This window comes from Haliaeetus leucocephalus, unplaced genomic scaffold (assembly GCF_000737465.1).
Source record: "Haliaeetus leucocephalus isolate CR32 unplaced genomic scaffold, Haliaeetus_leucocephalus-4.0 Scaffold668, whole genome shotgun sequence".
Classification (NCBI taxonomy): Eukaryota; Metazoa; Chordata; class Aves; order Accipitriformes; family Accipitridae; genus Haliaeetus; species Haliaeetus leucocephalus.
This window is the reverse complement of record NW_010973104.1, coordinates 1,920,821-1,942,936: the sequence shown is the minus strand read 5'-3', so window position 1 is coordinate 1,942,936 and position 22,116 is coordinate 1,920,821. Positions and strand designations below refer to the sequence as shown.

Genomic DNA, 22,116 nt, shown 5'->3' with positions numbered 1-22,116 from the left:
TGAAATCGCATTTTGTTTGTTAAAACCGTTGGTTTGGATTACACTCATGGGGGATGATAACACAGCCGGTCTGAGTGCCCTCGGTCCTGGACTAACAGCTCAGCAGCTATTGGTGTCACTCATTCGTATGGCAGGTCAAGGCACTCTTGCACAGCTCCTATCTCCCATCGCCCGGTGGGTGAATATCCGTTTGCCCATACAGAACCCATTGCGGCCAGGAGGCGTACTGTTGAATGAGTACAGATCTCCTCTTACATTAGCAAATACAACTTGGATCTGGTCCAAATGCAGTTGGGTACAACCCGCTGCAGAAAGCAAAGGCAGTTCTAGCGCGCAACACCCCTGGCCGAGCTCAGTGCTTGCTGATAGCTGTGATGGGAACGGTTTCAGCTCCGCACCCTCCAGACAGCCGTTAGGACCGGTCTTCGAGGCGTGCGACAGCGTGCCAGCAGCTATCCAGGTATTTTGCAGTGATTTGATGTGGAACCCATGGGTTGAGTGCTGAGGGCTGCAGCAGCCTGGTAACGAACGCAGAGCTGCTTTCTCCTGCTCTTGCTGGACCAGTCACTCCCAACAGCCCTGTGGGTCCTCCCCTGCTACAAGAGGTGCCTCTCGCACAGGAGGAGCAGCCGACAGGAGGGGAAGCTGGTCTCCCCTCCAGCTTAGCTCCAACGGGCTCATATGCACAGCACGGCTCACAAGACACCCGATTCTGCCCGCATCCCAGCATCCGACACGTCCTGTGCCATTGCACAGTTGCCAGTACTTGGTGCAAACCCTTGGGAATTATTTGCTGTACACCGAATCCTCCACTGCTCTATTTTCTTCCTAATTCTTCTATAGACAGCAGAAGACACCTGCTTAATGGATGTCTGCCTGATGTACAAAGAGAGACAAGCTGAAGGCCAGTGCAAAGGTTGCTCCCTTTCTTGTTAAGCTCTCTATTGCCAGAGACAGCCTGCACAGGAGGTCAGCGTGCCTCCTTCCACAACCATTCCCTTACAGACTAAGATTTTCCCTGAAGTCAGATTATCTCTTTGGCACCAGAAAAATCCTCTCTAGCAGCTGTTTCAGTGAAGCAAACACGGACGAAGCACGTAGCCTTCCACTGGAACGACAGCTTTGCAACACCCTCACTCCCTTGGATGAGCTGGAAGGGTTTCTCTTGTAACCTTACCAACCACGATACCGGACAATGAGCTATTCCAGCAACTCCTCTTCTTCCTGGCAGATGGAAGTGACGGAATTTATCTGCCTACCCATGGAAATAAGCAGGATCTGGGAAAGGGCTCTTTTGCCTGCAATGCAAACACCAGGCAACCCTGCCTTCTGCCTCTCACTAATGGAGGAGCCATAAGCTGGGGTCTTCATCGCACTTTTCTTGTTTGTGACCCTCCTACACAATCACCACCGTTATTAGCAGAACACACCACCACATTTTTCTTCAGGCTAAGCAAGGTTCCCAGGGCCCTCATGCCAACCGACCCCGGGCAAACCAGCAGCTCTCACCAGCACGAGCTGCCGAGGGCTCCCACCGGTCCCTTCGCATCCAGCAGCTGGGTGAAGAAGCAGCTGGGGGGATCTTTCCTCCTCTGATGCAGGATCAGGCCTCTCAAACACCATCAGTTCTGCCAGGAAGAACATAAAGGTTATACCAAATCGGACTTCCAATGATTCAGCTGCCAGAAATAATGCCACATGCCAGCTCAGGTTTAAAAACAACATTTCTCAAATCTCTGTCAGAACTTCACCTCACTAATCCTCCCTTTCAAAGGATATGAATTGCACCTACCAGTACAGACTGGTTTTTAACGTCCAAAGTAAATTAGCTTTCCCTGTAATTGTTCAATCTTTCAAACAACAGTGCTGACTCCTGCTGCAATTTCCATCGGAAAAGAACTTTCCTAGGACCAATTTCCAAATGTGATGTCAAAGGACTTCGGCTCTGGAATATCGCTGGGGAGGTGTCTCAACATCCGCTTGCAGCTCGGAGAGGTTTAGGGCTGTTCTGTGCCTGGCAGAGGAACTACCGCCTGTACTGTAGCAGGGGGACACTGGCTTTGCCTCTCTTTTGGACACAGAGGTGATCAGTGATTTAAAAGTGCTTTGAGATCCTGATATGAGAGATGTTATTAGCCGGTGAACATAGAAACTGGGGGTATAAAAGCTTGAGAGCTAACTCTAATCAGCTTAAGCAGGCAATTAGAAGAGCTGTGCCAAGTATGGAAGTTTCTGTTCCGTTAAGGAGTTTAAAACTTCAGCGTGAAGTGGAACAAAATGCCCAAAATTTCAACACACCCCACAAGGGGAAATGAGAACTAAAATTTCCTTTCAAATCTGCTGGAACATTTCGTTTCAATTTCGGCTTTAGAAACGCATGCACTTTAAACCCATTTTTTTTAAAAAACAAATTTGAAATATCTTATTTCAACAGCAGAAGAATGCAGTTCTCCGGCCAGCTCCCTGGGCTCAGGACCGAAGCATCCGTACTGAATAACGAGCTAGCGTTGTCCCCCCCTAAAAGAGGCGAAAGCACGGTGAACCAGCTCTGCCCTTCCACAGCATCCTTGTTTGCACGGAGCTGAACCCAGCACCTCCTGCCCGCTGCAGCAGGTTGGATCAGGCCCTTGGAGAAGACACAAACCCCCTCTCTCTTTCTCTCCTCTGGCCAGCTTGGCCGAGCCGGGAGGGGATTTTGAGCCCGATCCAGAACTAATGGATTTGGCACGCATTCCTTGCTGCTGGCGAAGGGGCTGGCGGGTTTTTCAGCCCCTATCCCTTTCAGATGGGAATCGTGCTACCAACCTACGTATCGCCCAGAAGGGTATTAAGTGACTTCAGGAGGGACAAAGGTGTAGAGAGCTGCCAGATTGGCTCTCTCTCGAAGTTGGATGGCAGAGGTTTTTTTTCACTCCTAAGAGACGACAGCCTTTTGGCTAGGGATCCACCTTTATTTAGGATTTATATAATCCGAACTAGACTTCGAGCAACAACAAAACTATAAACGGTGGAAGGGGATATAAAGAAAAAAGGCAAATGGACTCTTTTCTCGGTGTTTAAAATAGCTATTTTCCAAAGGAAGAAAGAACCTAAAATGGGATTTCAGTTCTTCCCTTACAACTGTTTTTAAAAACTAACAGTTTAATTCAAGAGGCACTGCCGTGTCACTTTCTGATAACATATGAAAAACTCACATCAAATACTACCAGAAAACAAAAGCAAAAGTCTATTTCCAAGTATTGTAACTGTGAAGAGAAATGGAAAACAAGCCACTTTAACTACAGAACAGTTATTTGGATACTGAACAAGCACTCAAGAGTAACTCTTGGAGAGTGCATGTAGTTTGTAAAGTTTCCCAGTGGTGAGGACAACAGCAAGATCCCTGGGGAGAGGTTTCTCATCTAGCTGTGCTGAAGAGGCTGCTGGCAACTCTGCAGACAATAAACTGCCTCCCAGTACTGCCTTCCCCCCAAAGCCCCAATTCAAACCATTCTCACCTTCAAAAGGTCTTTCTTCAGCTGCTGAAATTATTTTGCATGGTGACTGCAAGAATGTCCTCACTGGAATAAAGAGTATTCACCCACCTTCGGGAGATCCTCATCTTGTCTGCTTCACTTTATGTGAAACCAGGAGGCTTCTGGAAGCTGTCCACCACGTTCGGGAAAGGCTCGACTCAGCAGGTACCGAGAACTGCCAGCTTCCACGTGGCAGCAAGTGTCCCAAGTTCAACAGGCTCCTTCTCGGCGATATTAGTTTCCGTTCCTTTAGTAAAAGCCCACTGTCATCCTCAGCACTTGCCTGAAAACTCAGTCCCCAGACACCACATAACGTTTTATTAGCAAATATGTGTGTATCGCTCGCTCTCGTTCTGTTCCAAACGTGCCCATTTTTACATTTTATACTGTGTTCCTCGGCTTCCCATTTAAAATGCAGAGGCATGTTATCTTCCATCATTGCACTCAATACAGTTTGCAGGGCATTAACCTTGGCTCTAAGTGTTCGGAATTGATCTTCTGGTTTCCAATTCCAGTGTTCAGATCCCCAAATTGTTGGTCCTCAGAGACTAATTTGCCACCGAAATAATCCATTTGTCGCTGCAGGATTTTAAATCAAGGCTCCATTTCTGCAGCCGTAGACTGTAAATGCAGTAGGACTTTTTCCACGATTATTAGCTACATCAATTTCAGAAGCTTCTCTGCATGGAGGGTTGGATGATAACACAGCCTCAGGGGCAGAGCAGGGGGACTCGAGAGGCTCAGCTAATTGGAAATTAAAGGCAAGAAAGAAATTCCTTGGACTCTTAGCCCAAGCAGATATTAAGCTTTTAGCATTTAGCAGATGTATTTAAATATAAAGAAAGGAACATCACATAGAAGCAGTCTTAGGAAGACATCATCTTTCCTTTAGCTCTTATGTCTTGCAGCTTGAGAAAAGAAGCTACCAACAAGCCCGCTTCACTGCTGCAGGTCCCTGACTGGCGGCCAGTAAACCCCACCAGACCCACTCCTCTGTCGACCGCTATTGCACACACAACCCCAGGCAGGTCCCACAGGCAGCTCCTGCAAAGCCAACACCTGCCCCAGTACGGGCAGTTCCCAGAACTGGGCAACTATCACACAGACCAACTTCAGATCAGAGGCTCAGGATAATGATTAAGGGCAGACGTGGCAATACGTGGTGGCCGCTTTGTGATCCACGGCACGTATTGGTGTTTTTGAGCTGCCCCACACATCCCTGCGGCTGTGCTGGTGGATGCAGCCTCAGGCCACGTATGCCCCTGGTCCCCACACCAGCCTCTGAATTGTACTTGGGCAGCTGCGTGGGCTGGGAAATTGATCCACGTTAAAAATAATACAGGGAAAACAAAACAAGCTATTTTTAACCCAAGCCAGTCCCATGATCTGGAAGGCGTATCTGTGAGACTGTCCCAAAGCAAGGTGTTACTTAGTTGTTTTACAGGTGCGCACAGACAAATCATATAATGCATTTCTGATAGTTTATTTTTGATTCATTATTTCTTCATCTCGCAACTTTAAAACCTGTACATCTTTGGGAAAGGCATTGATTTAAAATTCTTCCTAGCTATCCAGCTGTAAAACTACTATTCTTATTTAAATTTAGAGCAGTAGCTTCTTCACATTAAGCTTTGATCTTTTACAATAAACGGACATGAAGCAAATAATAAACAGACGTCAAGTCAATTCACTTATAGCAGCCAGCTTTCTAGTGCAAAGTTTACATCCAGTATCTATGCACGGAGAGATTATTTCAATGAGGAATGAGGACTTTGTGTGCTGGGTAACCAGACAAACACCATGCATGCTGAGAACAGGATGGCTTGTCCAAGCAAGTTACACAGGCAGGGGAAAAGCAGTTATCTTCAAAACTGCAAGCTGTGAAAGAGTAAAGAACAAAGTGGCAGCCAGACAGGTAGGGGACGCAGGGTAGCAGGCACCCAGTACGCTCACGATGTGCATACTGCAAATGCTAAGAACCAAGAAACATGTCTGGGCTAGTGCTCAGACGATGAGCTGCGATCCTGCGATGCAATCTCTTAATAAGCAGCACGTAGAAAGACAAAGCACTGTTACTATTGCAGCAGATACATTCATAACTATTTGAGGGCTGACAGGGATTTTCAGGGAGTTGCAGTGACAGACTCCCTCCTCTGGTGGTACCTTCATCTGCTGATAATAATGAACTGCAGGGTCCTGAACACTTTGGGGTGACACAAGCGCTAAAGCGCTATAGCAGATGTGGACAGCCCCCAGAAAATGGGAAGTTACTGGTTTTGTCTGGTCTCCTGTGCTGCCAGATGCACACGACTGCTGCAAGTCCTCCTACCAGTCCTTCTCATACAGCATCACTGAAGAATAGACTGATCAGAATCTCCCAAGACTTGAGCTATCCGCACTATATCAAAACAAGGAGAAACGTTATGGATGAACTGGAAATGCCTTGATACACTTGAAGGACAACTGGGAACATCATAAGGCAATTAAGAAATTTGGACTATAAACAAATGCCATTTGTAGATGCGCAGAGATTCAGAGGCTCTGCTAGCCGATGAAATGTTGGCTGTGATTTCTGATAGGTGGAACAGTAAGAGCCGACTCAAGTGCTGTTCTTATTACAATCTTATAGGATTATCCAGCTTCATGAGATATACAGTAGGAAATACTGTGGAGGGGATTACAGGTAGCATAAACCACGGGAATGGAGAGAATGAGAGCATTTGGGATTACAGGGAGGGTAAGAACAAGCAGCTGAGAAGCCCGTAGCAGGCAGTAGCACAGCAGTTACCAGAAAAGCAGGGCTCTCAACCCATCTCAAGCCAGCCCCAAGCTTTGCTTGGGAAGCAAGTAGGGCTCTTTACAGGTACAGAGCACCTCAATTTTTCCCAAGGCAGCCCAACGCCATACGGAGAGGGCACGTGTATTGTACAAAACACTGGCGGGGTGGAAGTGGAGCTGTCAGTGGTGCAAACAGCATGTTCAAGGTTGCTTCTAACTACTCCCCCGAAGCCCCAGAGTAACCTTGTGCAGTTTTGTTCGAGACACGTTTAATTAGCAATAGCGAAGGGTGTGAAACAGGCTCAAAAGCAGATGAGAAATCTGCAATGTGGAATTTGTGCAAAGGACCAGCATTTACCATGAACTCTGTTTAGAGAAGTGCTACACCCAGGCTGTGGAAAGTTTGCACAAGGAGAATTCCTCAGAGAGCGTACACTGGAAACAGGGTCAAGAGTTAACATCTGATGTAAATGGGCATTTCTGAGCCTGCAGTTGGCTGGACCCAGATCATGAGACTAGAAGCGTGACTTAAACCATATTTGGACCCAGATTTTTTGAAACAAAGAAAACCCCTGAAATGAACAACTGACCCCCAGCTCCACAAGAACATCCTGCCCACCATCAATAAGGCAATACTTACATGAACACCATCTTCAAATTTCTTTATACCGTTACCTAGGGAATGTTTGCAGCTACAGATGGAAGGCAGGCAGGGTGTTCTCCCTGGAGCCAACCCCTTAGTCGGGAACGGGAGGTAGCACTTGTTTGCACCCAGCGATGCACAGCAGCAGTCTAGGCTGTACAGCTGCACCCGGTACTCACAAGTTTAGAGAGAAAGGAAAGACAAGTTGGTGTCCAGAGTTCACAATGGAAATCAAATGTTAAACCAACAAGTTACAGGCAAACAAAACAAGGGCAGTTTGGGCAGGGTTTTCTGGCAGTTGTGAGTTTCCTGAACAGTCCCTCATGGCTGCTGTAGGGGCATCCGAACGAAAAATGATTTGAGAGAGCAGGTTGGGTGGAAGAAGCAAGAGGAAAGGTGCATCCATGGCATTTCTGAGGTGATGGCAGAGTTGTGGTTGTCCAGAGAGCTTTTACAGTTGAAACAGTCTTCACTGAAAAGTTACCATTTACGGAAACAACCAGAACAACACAAGAGTACAGGCTAAACCCTGAGCACTAGCAATATAAACACTGGCCCTTTTGGAAGAGCAAATGATGATATCATACATACATCACACCCTTCCTGTGTAAACAGGAGTGCCAACGTGAAAAGACATGCTTTGTAAACTGTATGTCCAGCTGGTTATAGCTTTTCTGTGTAGCTCTTGAGGGCTGCAGAGAAGATCAATGAGGCCAAAAGCACTTCTTAGGATCAGACTTGGGCGGTTTCAGGCACTTCCCTAGCTTCTCACAGCCTGGAGGAGACCAATTCTGTTAAAAACAAACAAAAAGTATACAGAAAGATGATTCGTACCAAGTATCTGCTAAGCCCTGTACCCTAACCAACCCTTTCTGGTTCTCACAAAGACGCTCTTATGTCCTGCTTGAAAAAATGAAACTCCTCTTACAGCTGATGCTCCTGGGCTCATCAACTTCCCAACTCCAAACACTATTCAAAAAAAGCTTTAGGAAAGACTACAAATCTGCAGCAGATGATTCCCTCTTCTGGGATACAGTGGTCTCTCCTGTACAAATGCAGTCTGCTGGGACTCTGGTGACCTTCCTCTCTTTCCTGTAGTAGCGTGGAGCAAGCAGACCATGAGGTGAAACCCCCAATTTTCCTGGGATCCACAAACAAGTTCTCGTTCTTAGCACTAAGATATCTATGCATTTTCTTGTGGAGACAAGCAAAAAGCAACAGAAGGCCAAGGGTGTGAGAGAGATAAGAATGCCTGTATTTTAATGAGCATTTTGATGGATGAATTCATGAACAGATGGAGTAGGAGGCATTTATGAGACAACTACTCCAGTGCATGCAGACCAAAACTATTTGCCTACCTTGTTTCCATGTTTCTTGAACTACCTTTCTCCAGCACATGTACAACAGAGAAACGACATCAGCAAGGGAGCCCACTGCAAACCTCAGCTTCCAAAGGGATTAATGGAGGAAGGCATTTGGACAAAAACTTTTTCAGTTTCATGGGGCTTTGCCATTTAAAATTTGGGGCTGTGGTAATGTGAATGGCAGGTTACAATTCCCATTCTGCCTTCAGAAATCTTTTGCCTTCATTCCCTGTCCCTCCTTCTCTCAAGGTCTATCCATCCATGGGAGATTCCTGCTGTCGCCTATTAAAAGCCAGTTCAGCTCTGACCGATTGCCTTTCATTTTATTTATTTTTATTCTTCAAGTCATTTACGTTTTCTTGGAATTAAATTCCTATAGAGTAAAAGAAAAGCTTAAGCCCAGAGAAAATGCCAGAGCAGGTTTCTATTCCATCCAGTTGACAACAGATGGCAGTGAGACACCAGCTATCTCTGCAGAAGGCGCAGACCACGGAGGGGAGCTTTGGCAGAAGGCACCTCACTGCACGAAGGGCTCCAGCCGGTTTAAGAACAATTAGTGCTGTTTTCTAAATCCATTTCTCAATTTTAAAATGCACAACCACCGCTGCAAATTTCAGACGCCTGACCACTCTGTAGAAGAAATAGAGATCCAAGGAAACAAATGAAATGTTTGTTCTTTTGAAAAAACCACATCGTATCTGCTTCAGTCCCACAGTCCAAGTTGGCTTTCCTGGATCCATGCTGGAAGTGCAGAGAGCCCTGAGGACACCATGTGTGCTGCAGGTCAAACACGCAGTCAAGCCAGCACGGCTCCACTCCACGGAGCAATTTCTCCTCCACTTCCACAGGAGGAAAACACAGCAGAACTGGCTCCGCAGGAGCTTCATCTACACTGCTGGTGGAATACACCACAGATGGGCCAGCAAACACTTCTCCTGCTCAGGAGGGCTGCTGCTGCTACGCTTACATCAATCCCAAGACTGCAGTAGCTACAAAATGATCCATCTGCTTTGCTCATGGATAAGTAAAGACAATTCTTCTCTGTCCCAGAAAGGATACCAAATATCCATGTCAAATAAATGGGTGACAATTTAGAAGAGAGTGTTGGGCATAGTATTAGTAGGTGATTCTCCCAGCATCCCCCAAAGACAGATCTAGGGCCCAATCAACCCCAGCAATACTATCACTCCAAAAAGATTTGGGTATCTTCATTTCTGGCCTCAAAAGGCAATAATTCGGTGCCTGTTTATTTCAGTTTTGTGACCGTGTAATTAGCCTATGTAGGAAGCTACTATTAGCTACTCTATGTAGGAGTTTACATAGAATAGAACGGAAAACTCATAATATTTCCTGCTGGGATTTGAACATTTCTCCTGGGATTAGGTTACCTCCAAGCCCGCCAAGGAGGACTTTCTGCCTCAGAGAGCCTGAATGATCTGGTTTGAGCTCGGCCAAGCACTGGAGCAGTCATTAGCTCCTCTGCTTATAGACTAGGCAGGCATAACTGGGTTTGGCCAAGCCCTGGACATTGCCATAGCCAAAGCAGAAGTGGCAGCCCATGGTCTGCAAAACTTCCACCCAACTGAGACAGAACAAGGCATGCTCAGGGAGAAGACTGACTCTCAGTAGCCCCAAAGAGAGGGCTGGGTTACAGGACCAAGCATGGGACCTCCAGTGCAGCACTTTTTCCATTATGCAATCCAAAGACACTGTTTGTTGACAAACAGGAATACCAGATGTTTTCACAGCACCTAAAAACACTGCCCCAGGGTAGCTGCAGAACAGCGGAGTATGCCTACACTTTATGAACCAGTTTAGGAGTTGGAGTTAGCACAGAAGAAATGCCTTTCCAGCGAAGGTCTCTGGCAGCAGCCAGGCACTGGGGAGAGTGCCTGAACCCAAAAGGTCCCAGAGGAGCACAGAATAGTGTTTATTAAGGGAAAAGTTGAATAATGAAAGAAAACAACATAGAAACAATGGTCCTTCAAATCTTTTTCCTACTTAACATCCAAAAATAAAAAGATGTGACAAAGCTAAAAAAGATCTTTGCCTTCTCACTAAGGAGACACAGCTCCACATTTTATACTTTTCTGTCTGTCTGGAGCCAGACCCTAAGCAGCAGGTACTGACTGTTTGTTTCAGAAGATTATTTCAGTGTCAGAAAGATTTTGCCTATTACTATTTTGTGTCAGTCTACAGGCACATCCCCTTAGACTCCACACACTCTTGTCATCTGACAACTTTACCTCCTACAAACCATGCAGTTTCTCAACAAACCAAGCAGCATTTGACAGGAAAGCCAAACTGTAACTTCCCAACATACAATTTGAAGCAGAAAACAGAATTGTAAATGTTTGTCATGTTTCAAGCCATAAAGACTTTGGAAAAGTCAGGCACAGATAGAATTGGAGGAGACCAAGCAAGACCAAAGATACTCACACACATCACTGAGAAAGAGCCACTGTCCCAGTCCCACCACTCAAAACACAGAGGACTTTTGAGATTTGCAGAAGGGGATTAAGAAAGGAGAAGAAGGCCCTACAGCTGTAGATATTGCTGTATCTCTAAGGAAGGAAGCCACAGTTTATCACAGCATGTTGGTAGACCTTCCAGACCTAACCCCACTCCTCTGTATGAGCCTTGCTACACTGCTGTGTTCCGCAGGTAACAAACATCCCTCTCCTCTGTGGAACAGCCAGACAGCCCTTCAAACAGGTGAGCATGCATCTCTTCTCCATCCCTTCCCAGCATCATGTGGCATTTTATAAAGCCTTTACAAAATATATTTTAAGCTAAGGATTCTCAAATGTATTTATGCTTTAACCACTCACCATGACGGCCTTGTCGCACACGTTAAGCTGTGGCTCCCCTGGCACCATGGTTGCTTTGTGCTGCTGGACAACGACAGATATTCGCTCCATAGCCCTTTGGTATTCATCGCTGGGAAAACTAGTACGTGAAAAAAAATACAGACGTTATTAGTGAGGCTTCGTACATGGTATCATTACAGCGTCCACGTCACTAAGCTAGGTCAGAAGACTTTTCCTGGGCCATAGTGAAGGAGAAGAGTACGTAAACATGCAGTCGACACTAACTGCCCATAGGACCTAACAGGTCCATAGGGCAATGAAGCATCTGGGCTGAGAAAGTCCAGCCTGGCCGGGCCTGGGGGCTGCGGGTCTGAGATGCTTTGCTTAGGGCAGCAAGGACGGCAGATGGCTTGTCCTCCCCAGCAAAGAAGCACATGGCTCCTGGCAGATCATCTCTCAGTATGGGGCTTCAGCTTTCCAAACTGCTAGTCCCAGCGGCCCCAAACATGTCGCTTCGTAGTCAAGCAGATAGGCTGCGAGCTCGTGTTGATTCCCAAAGGGGATCTTGTTGGCAAAGGTGGCATGTACAAAGAAGGGTGCTTCTGGGGTTTTCCTCAAGCTGCGCCTTAAGCGAATGTCAAGGGAGACTTCCTAGACACAGGACAAGCACCTTGCCAGCCACGCTAGCACATAAAGAAGTTTGCTGAGGCAATCCTTCTGGTGTGTCACCCAAAAGGTCACCCAGCTCTCTGCACATACATCCTCCACTCTTTCAAGTACTTTTCCGTAACACGTGTATCACTCAGAGGCATTTATTGTAGGGAAACAAAGGTAACGTCAATACTTTATTTTTCAAGGCTGTTCTCAAGCTAAAGGCTTCAAACACGGCCATTGGCTAGTAAAACTTCACAATCACCAAGTAAGATGAACTAATATTATGCAAACAGGAAGATGAAGAAGAATAGAAGTGACTTGTCCAAGACAAGAATACCTCCTCCATTTCGCAACATCCACCCCAGGGTTCTGCCCCATCCACGTTCTTCCATTGCAGCTTTATTATTCCAAGCTGAGACCCATCTGTCATGCTCCAAGCCCTCTTACAGGGTTATAAATTACCAGATTTTTATCCACCCAATTACTCCAGTAGGTACTTGTTTAAGTGGTTCAGGGTGTACTTCACTAATACTTCAAGTATTTCTAAAATGGAGGATTACTACCCAATGATCTCATTTTGTCCATCACATGAAGAGTCACTTAAAAAACAGAGAGCGGCAAATTGCTTCTGAAGATAAAAGAAACAATGCAGCTTGGTCCTGACCTCAGGCTCCCTTTGCTTACAGTCCAAGCTGGCCACCAGCCCCACACTCCAGCTAATTTCCTTCTTTGAAAAACAATCACATTTTGAAGCCCAGTAATGTGCCAACAGTTTCCAGTAAACCCTATAAATATCACATCTCGGCAGCCATCCAGAGAGAAGCTGATTGTGGGGATGGGCCTGAGCTTTGCTGATAGAGAACCGGAAGGGAATTTGAAATGACAAGCTTGAGCAAACTAATCTGTTGCTCTCACACCCAGCTAGCTGTATCCTGGTGGAGAGGCTATCACCAGGACCGGCTGTGTGACCTGTACGGACCACCCTGAAATTCAGACTGTTCTTGCGAAGCTCCCAAATTTGCTCGCTCCTCTCCCCACACGTCCCGCCTTAGCTGTCGCAGCAGCCAGCTGCCCCAAAGACCGCTGAAAACAGAGGGACAGGCAGAAGTTTGGGAGCTGCCAAAGACCATCTCTGACTCACAGCCCTATGAGGACACTCAAGGCAGCAATCACTTGGCTCGGCCAGTGTTGCATCCCGGTGGCACAATGGCCTTTCAGTTTGGCGAGATTTTATCTGGAAGCCCTCTGGTCACATTTCAAGCACGCAGGATTGCCAGCCCGGCAGCGAAAAAAATCAAAACAGATTTTTAAAAGAGGCAGAGAGGGTTTAAAGCTAACCTGTGTTGACACGCAGAGAACAGCAAACACGGGAGAGCCTGCACATGGAGAGAAAAGGCTGCAGAAACAAACGCACCGAGGGAATCTGCCTAAAACCGCAGGCAAGTACCAGGGATGCACACAGCATGTTGGACATCTGAGCTGGAGACTGGATGAAACGGGGCAGCCAGAAACATTTTAAAGCCTATGTACTCTAGTGATAGAAACGGAGAAGAAATGCTGTTTAGGGAGACACGTGTATTTCAGTGTTTTAGATTTCTACTGCACCTATTGTGCCAGGATTTGAAAGCTCTTCCAAGCCTAAGCTAATCACACTTTATTAAGATCCTTGTATTAAGGATTAATATGAATTAATACATATTTTAATCAGTTGTTAGAGTCTAACAGATACTCCAGATATCAAATCATTTAATACCTCCTACTGCTGCTTTTGTAACTATCTAATGTGTTTATTTCTGTCACATACTTGTGTCATCTCTCCAGCATTTATGATCTTCTTTTGGAAGTGGACCCATAAGATAAAATGTTGCTGCTAACTAATTAAGCTCCACAGCATCTTTGCAAATATTTAAGTGCTAAAGAGATAGCCCAATTTCATCCATCGAAACGGCTTTTCATACATAGGATTCCAAATTAGCTATAATCTGGACAGACCAGTGGAAAACACAGCTGTGCTCTGGATGAAAGATAAACAATATGTTGTCACGACTGCTGCTTTTTGCTCCAAATATGCCAGTCCTGTTGAAGTGAAAAAAATCTTTTTTGCTATAATCTTAACTACTGCATTTATCCACGGTATTGTTGCTCATTAGCAACCTAAGACACATGAATGCTGCAGTATAACAAAATGGCTCGAGTCATTTGAATCATCTCCTTGCTTTAATTCCTATGTTCAGGACACTCCTGTTTTTTTCAGCTAGCTCAGCAGTGACAGGAAATCTTGGCCTAACTTCAGCTCCTGGTGTTTTTGAACAGCTCTCCCCTGCAGCTTCTACACTTTTAGATTATTTCAGCATTTAGCACAGGCTGAATGACTTCCCCAAAGCATGATAGAAACAGCTTGGCACATATAAAAGACTCGCACTTCTCACATAAGTACAAAGCTGGCTAAAGCTAAAGAACATGTATAGATTATGCTCCAAGTCATACCGCTAACCTATAAACCTTGTCTCAGTAGGGCTTAACATGCTCTTAAGCTGGCTAAACCTGTTGACACTAGCTTAAAACATATCCGATTGTGTTGAAGCACACGACAGTGACGGACCCCGAGTGCTGTAAGGTGTCATTCAATACTGGAAGATCATCACTGATCGTCTTCAGATGCCTCAAACACATGAACTATCTTCCTCATCCAGACGTGTATCAAGTCTCCAGGCATAGCAGGGGACTGCAATGCCTGCGAGATGGCACCAGCCCCGGGGCTGGCATTGACGTGCAACTGGAGTCACACAGAGACAAAGCCGTGCTGGCGGTGAGGGTTGGTTTTCCTGTCTTGGCTCCATGGAGATCCCCATTCTTCGCTCCAGTGAGCTCAGGTTTTGCTCAGACAGACCTGTTTTGCTCCACCATGTGCACCAAGATCCAATATCCATGCAGGGATTTGTAAAGTATTTACTGACTGCATACAGGGAGGTTAAAACTGTCTCCAGCCTTACGCAAGAAGTGCATTTGGAGAGAAAATCTGCAAGAGAAAAGTGCCTTTAATCTGTACGTAAGATGGGGATAATTACTTCATGGTAATCAGTCTGAGTTGTTAATGGAGCTGGGAACCTCTCTTACCCTTACATGGAGTCCCCTCATTTCCCTGAATGCGTATGCAGGACTGGGCTGCAAGGGCAGGGTTTGCTACATTCTCTGTTCCAAAAAAAGATGATATTATCTACACAGGTGTTTGGGCATTATTGTCTGCATGAAGATCCAGACCTCGCTGCCTCCGGGGCATGCTGCATTTTGTATTCTAGTTCAACAATCCTGCAGAAGGAGAGCTGGGAATAGCACTGGAAGAATGAGAGGGTGAGCAGGTGGTGTTGTGAGGAGTTTGCTAAAAGAGATCCCCCAGCGTACACAAAATTATTCCACGCTCAGAATGAGCGAACGGAGTGGACAAAGTCCAGGGTCATTACACTAATTGACACTTTACCTCCGGGAAGTCTCTGGAGATCCAATCAGAGCTGGATTGCGAGCGCAGGGTCCCAGGCACAGGTGTGGCCTGTGCTTCCTTCATTTAGTGTAATTGTGCCTTGGCAATCTGTTCCCATCTCCTCCCTAGCCAAACAACTCCAGTGTAACCTGCTCTGCCATTAACCCTGCCATGCCCTACGCTGAAATTCAGGTTTGGATGAAGGAGGGTTTGTCTCACACGCTGCTTTCGGTGTTAGAGCTCTGGTTTAATCTTGCAGTCGTCAGTCTGTCACCTTCAGGTCTACTAGCATCCTCAGCTGTAAGGAGAGGGAGAGGGCGATTCTCTACCATCATAAATACACCCTCAAATAGATCAGAACCGGAGCAAATTAAAGAGCATTTTCAGCATTTTTTTAGATCTAGATCTTGATGTTTTATACCTCATCCTGATGATTCATATATGGGCACAGCGCAGTATGTCTATCCTGGGAGTGACAGGACCATGTTATTATTGAGAGGAATGTAACAAAATGGGTATTACATAGCGCGCTTCACACAAACCTTACGGTGGGCTCTTAATAGCAGCTTTCAGATTTATAGCATGTTATACCAGACGCACATGAATTTATGGGAAGAGCATAAAACTTGGCTGAAGATTTGTATATTTTACTTCCTTCTCCACTGGAATTATTTTAATTAAAAACATTATTTTTAATTGTGAAATACACCCAGATTCAGGTAATTTGATTTTATCTGTTATCAGTGCTTTGAGGCTGCTCAGCACTGTAGTATCCAAGTCTTGATCTTGTCCTATTATTCAGTCTTCCTCAGTTCCTCTATTCTATCACCAAGTTTATTTGCAATTTAAAGTCTGCACAATACAGAAGGCAGACAACAGGTTTGGGGCTCTGCTTCTGAAACATGGCGACTTGCAATTACTGGGAGACTCACAGGGCCAAAGAAAAACAAACAAGGAATCAAAGAGAAGACTGAAGGGTGGCCTGTACCCCAATTCTCCTCTCTCGTCTGTGGGTCCCAGAGGCAAATGCCCCTGGAGGCACGTGGGGCATGTGGCCAGTTAGCCACATGAATATTTGCGAGTATTGATGATGCCTCTCACCTGTCTGGATTCTCTAAAGGTGTCCACAGCCTTCCTTGCAGCAAGGAGATGTGATTGTGCCGATCCTCTACCTGGTCACCTATTTTCCTGGGAGCTGTAACTCCCCAACTCTGACAATCCTGCCTTTCCACCACATTGCGAGCAACCACAGCATTTAAATGGCAGAGGGGATAAAGGCAGACTGACTACGTAAAGCCTTAGTCTCTGCATGAACAGGCGACAGAAAATAATGACTATCTGATCCTCCCGCTAGTTGCTTCAGTGGTATTTCTGAATCATAATTTATGCAATGGGCTCTTCAGGCTACTCTCTGAGGCTGTATCACTGCCTGGACCTGTTTCTGAAGAAGATAATGTCCATTTCAAACAGCATTTTGCATTTTTGAAACTGGTTCATATGGCTTTTTACTTCAATATTCCTTTTTATACAGCATCATTCTAGTCTAGACAGTTACTCATTGAAATACCTGCAGGCTGCTGGTCTGCCACGATTAAGCCCAAGTTACAGGTTGATCAGATGGTGTGCCGCAACGCAGAGCACTGATCCCGGACTGGGTAAAGAGCAGCTATCGATCGAGACAAGTTTGTCTCCATTCTTAGTCCCCAGGCTAGTGACTCTCCTCTGCAGGTGTATTTTTCTTCAACCCTCTTCCCACCAGAGCTGGCTGCATACCGGCTGTCACGCCTGCCTTGCATACTTCTGACAACCTTTCTGGGTCCAGCCCCTGCATGGCTGATGCTCGGTGTTTTTCACTGGCATGGCTGAGGCTCTTTATCCACAGCTCTCCACAGTTTCCACGGTTTTAGTGTTCCTCAGTGCCACCTCTCCTGTGGCAGCAGCTAATTCGCCCCTGCAATGCAGCTGGTACCATTTCCTTCTTTTTCAAGAAGATGAGGAGTCAGCATCTTCCCTGGGCAAGATTCTGGCTCTTTGTTATACATGGTTTTTTCCCCATTTTGCGCCTTCTGTCTTTTCCCCACAGCGAGGTTTCTGCCCTGATCAGTAAGGTGAGACTGGCAACTTGTCTATCAGATCCTTTCCCCTTTAGCTTCCCTTCAGGAGCTTCTTCCCTTCTTTTCTGGCTCCGTAAGCAGTGCCATTACCTCTCTGATGATTTCCTGGATTTTCCATCTGCTCAAAATAGGCACTTGTGAGCTCTCTTGTTAATTAATGTGTTCTAAAATCATTATGTTCATCAACCAAGCCTTATCACTTCCATTTTTTTCCATAATAGTAAAATCTATTGCCCTAAGTAAAACAGAGGTAGCTATTTTGATGTTCAAAATTTAGTAAACTCTGTTTTGAACAGAGGCTAATCACTCAAAGCAGAAGTCGCTACTAACCTGGAGTATCAACAAGGGGTGAGCACGCTGTACTTGTTATTAAGGCTTTGCACCTCTGGCTCAAACTGACAGAATTTCAGAGATTTCTGTTATAAATTATTTTTGCAGCTTTGGAGTCTGACTCAAAACACTCTACTTCAGTCTGCATTAGGTATTTTGCTAACTGTATTTTAAGCTGTGCCAGCTTTTGCTATATATTGTTACTTGTGTTCTTTCTGACTGTCAATGAAGTATTTTAGTAAAGGCGTGTATAAACAGTAATCTGTGACTTGGGTAATAAAACTGACAACTGGTTGTGAAGATGTTACTAACAGATATTTTTACTCTATTTGTCACATATGGTTTGAATGGAGAAACAAGTTCCCTATGTGGTACTTAGCAGACACACAATATCCCAAACATAACAGAATTTAGTAAAGAAAAAGACCTATCAGATCTTTTAGTTCTGCATTCTGATTAATTTGGTAACAAGGGCATCCCACAGTTTGAGTGTTGTTTTACGAAGCAACAACCCCTAGTAATTGCCTCTAGGGAGGAAACAAAATACTGCTTAGGCTTAGGGAAATGCTTCTGTTTTGTGTGCTGCCTAACACACAATCTTATTTATATTTTAAAGTTGAGAGCTATAAAAAAAGAAAGATCTTCTACCCCCAGCCTACACAGATCTAGTTAATCTCTTGGATGACAAAAGACACAAACAGTTCACTTCTCATTACACAAGGACCAGATAACAAGGTAACTCTTACTTATGTAAGTGCAGTTACATTACCATTTTTGGCAACCGAGCAAAAGATTATTTACCAGTAACCACACTTCTTTGAAATATATTGCCCATATATACCCTACCATTGCAGGTGTTCTTATTACAAGCACCTCTCCAGATGCCAGTTTTGCCTCGTCAGTACCTGCAGGCATGTTCATGCCCTACCTCATCCTGCAGCCATAGAAATGTTGATCTTGTCCTATGATGCCAAGCTTCTCTCAATGTCAGGACCCTAGAGTCCTGCAGTTCTCAGGAGAGTCCTCCTCTTTCCAGGAGAGAAAGGGATAAAAGCTTGGCAGTGAATATATCTGATGTTAGTGCTGAGTATGTCAAGTCCTGAAGGTCAACTACAGGACAGGGATCTTGCTCCATTCAGTCTGTTGCTGTGATGATGTAAATGTGCCATCACCTGGGCAAGCTCAGGCAGTGTGAGAACTCATACCATGCATTTGGCACTGCTATGAATCCCAGCTAACAAAATGCAAAGTCTGTGAAGCTGTTGGATTGCTGGGGTGAAGTTCCAGTCCGGACTGAGAAACATCAGTAATTATCTTTCAAGAAGAAGGGGTAAACACAACTGTATCCCTTGGCAGAAGCTGGGGTGCAGGAGGCAGTCCAGCCAAAGAGATGGGCAATAGCAAGAAGAAACAGTCACGACCCTGTTGGGAGGGTCTGTTCCTAGAGTCAGACGTGGGTAGGGATGGATGCACAGCCTTACATGAAGGGGAACATAAGTGCAGGGTGCCATGTGGCTCAGAACTGCCAGATGTGTCTGCAACATGATGACAGGACCTGCCTGTAATTGCCTGACCAGTTTTTCCACTGTATGAAAAGTGCTCCTGTGGGAGACAAGCTTTTGCTGATATTGTTTCCAGGCAGGCTCCAGGAAATCCAGTGAACTGAGTCAGGAAGAGGAAGGACTTGTCCTGCTTCACCATGAAACCCAGGGAACTGAAAACTTTACGTGCTGTCTCTAGATTTTGAAGGACTTGCATCTTCAGTGATCCCTTTAGCAGCCAGTTCTCCAACGAAGATTGAAAAGGCTAATCCCCATGTTATGAGATGAACTGAAATTGTAGCCTTGAAAAAGTCTCTTAGCGTCATGCAGTATCTTGTGTGCACAGTGTCACGACCCAAAGACATTTCAGATGAGACTGCCTGAGCATAAGCACTCTGCAAGTCAAGAGTGTTGCCACAGTTGACTGAGCTGACTGATTTCTAGGATGCCCTGGCTCTGAGATCCCCTAGGATCCTAGAGGGAGCCTAAATATATAAGCAATAAATCTCTCTGGAGGTGCGTGTGATGCCTGGCCTTCACGCACAGCAATGAAACCTCTTACTGGTGGATTTGCATGTGACCCCACTCCAAACTAATGCAAATCAAGAGATACGACAGATTATTAAAATCATTTTAGGGAGAAGAAAAGGCTGCACTAAAATAAGGAATAAATGAAATAAAAAATGAGCAAAAGCAGGCAGGGAGAACAGGGCATCGGTGCGCCATGCTGGTCCTTCACAGCAGCAGAAAATCTAGTAAAATCCAGTATAGATTTAACAAAGCAAAGTGGTAAAAGTAAATTACATAAAAGAGGGAAAGGTACCAATAAATCAGGGGCGCAATGCAAATTTTTCTAAATGCTTTGGCAACATAACGACACACCAGAGGAGCCAAGCTGGTGAAAGAGCTATATGATACACCCTGTTCCTCCAGGGCTGCAGGAGGGTGAACAGAGGAGCGTGGCCAACATGGACTGTGAACACGCACAAACCTCGGGCTGGAGCAGAAGCAATACGAGCACACCCAGCATGTACGGACAGACAGATGCACGCTTGGAGGAGAATGCTGGATTCCCTTCTGAGAAACATTAGTGTCGGGACTCCCAACAGGCTGTCTGCCAAGGGGGATAATTAAGCTAAATAAAAATACACAACAGTAACAGCTCCACAAATGAGGGTAATTTAATTACCACATTCGATATAGGAGACCCACTTCCCATGAGTTTTCCATTGTGACCAGAGAGGAGACAATAGCAACAGAACGTGCTGCAGAAAGGAAGATTCATTTACTAAAAAGAGGCTTTCTATTAGGGTCTGCATATTAAACATCACAGCTTTCCATAATCATGTCATAATCTTGCCATAAAATTCAATCAAAGCAACAGCTTGTGAATGTCCAAAAATCAATGGAACTGTATGAGGAATGATTGCAGATGTAACACTGGAATTTATTTCAATGCTCAATCCATGGTGGTGGTAAGGAACATCTAAATAACAGGGAAGGAGGTGTCCTGCAAACACCTCTTAGGCAAGAGCTCCTCTCCCTCAAATTCAGAGGAAACACAAAGAGTAGGCAAACTACACTTCACTTGATACTACCCGTTTGTTTGACTTTTGGAAAAACAGGCAATTTCTATCCACTCATCTTCCTAAAATAAAATAGTTGTTAAACCAAACAGGGCATAGTCTCATCTGGAATCCCAACCCAGTAGCGTAGTTTCACTGAGCTGAATTTAAAATACAGGAGCTTCAGATTTGCTTTATTCATTAGTGCTGAAATGCAATAGAAAGCGAGAGCTAACATGCTGGGCTTCTGAAGAGCTTTATACACTGCGTAATGCACCTCTAGGGTGCTCGTCTGTTAAGTGAGAGAGAAGTGAAAATATTTTTCCTCCCCTTCTCTCTCTAGTGAAAACACTTAGTGGACAGCACAGGCTCGGTTCTTTTGAAAGTAATGGAGCGAGTGTATCCACTCAATTATTTAAAACAGTTGAGTAATTGCAGTCCTGTCAGCTCAGAAAACATCTCTCTGTTAAAGCTGCTGCACAAAATCATTTCTGTGCAGGCGGTCACAGTAGCACTAGTTTTCTCTTTATTTATTTCCACATTCTCTGAGCTGGAGCCACTGGCAAGGGATGAGGCTGCATGCCCCTGTTTGCAGCTGCTTTTGCCACAGGGTAAAACACAGTCAGTAGAAGGAAGGAGGGAGGGAGGTGGGGACACCTTGGGAGCTTTTTGGAGGTGGCATGTTTATACGTGATGGCTGATGACTACATAAATCCTTACAGAAATCTCTCAGGGCATGGTGTGTGCCAGAGATAAGTATTATAATAGTAGGCTTATAGGAAAATGGATTCAGACAGCCAGGAGAGTCCAAGGATGGAACAGGATTGGGCAGAAAGTCCTCTTGCTAAGACCCCCTGGAGAAGCTCCTTTAGCAGGGGCTAGGAGGTTGGAAGGTCACCACATTTGCCTTCCACAGATTCCAGTGCACAGAGGAAAAACACTGCAGGGTATGCAAAGATCACTAGACATTTCTTCCCTAGCCCCAAAACACACAGAGAATCACAGCTCCAACGCCTACACTCACCAGCACCACTGCTTTATTCCACAGCTGCCCTGCTGTGTCCTCTCCCATCCAACAGTGTGTGTTTTGCCTCCTTCATCAGGGGTTGTAGGACACAGAGCAAGAACGACCGGACTGATGAGTCGAGCCATGGACATGTGCACATCCGTCTAACCTGACCATTTGAGAATGAAGGTTTGTTCCTTTCTTTTCTCTACTTTTACCAGTAATGGCTTTCTGGGATAGTTTTCAAGCACATTGCAAGAAACAGCTACCAAGGCAAATGAATTATATAAAGCATACGCTGACAGTGCTGAGAGTTTT

At 45.4% G+C, this 22,116-nt stretch overlaps 1 protein-coding gene across 8 annotated transcripts in view; it reads right to left on the bottom strand.

Moving 5' to 3' along the window:
* GALNS (galactosamine (N-acetyl)-6-sulfatase) overlaps positions 1-22,116 on the bottom strand; it is a 55,537-nt gene that overhangs the window by 1,216 nt on the left and 32,205 nt on the right. The window contains exons 13-16 of one of the 8 annotated variants that reach the window (XM_010579578.1): positions 11,132-11,249; positions 2,046-7,727; positions 1,793-2,014; positions 1,510-1,628 (exon numbers count right to left, since the gene is read on the bottom strand). In XM_010579578.1, the coding sequence (XP_010577880.1) occupies positions 7,641-7,727; positions 11,132-11,249 (205 nt within the window). In that variant the 3' untranslated portion in view covers positions 1,510-1,628; positions 1,793-2,014; positions 2,046-7,640. Of the gene's footprint in view, positions 1-1,509; positions 2,015-2,045; positions 7,728-11,131; positions 11,250-22,116 lie in introns of all 8 variants that reach the window. The other 7 variants (XM_010579579.1, XM_010579581.1, XM_010579582.1 and 4 more) reach the window with 7 other exon arrangements.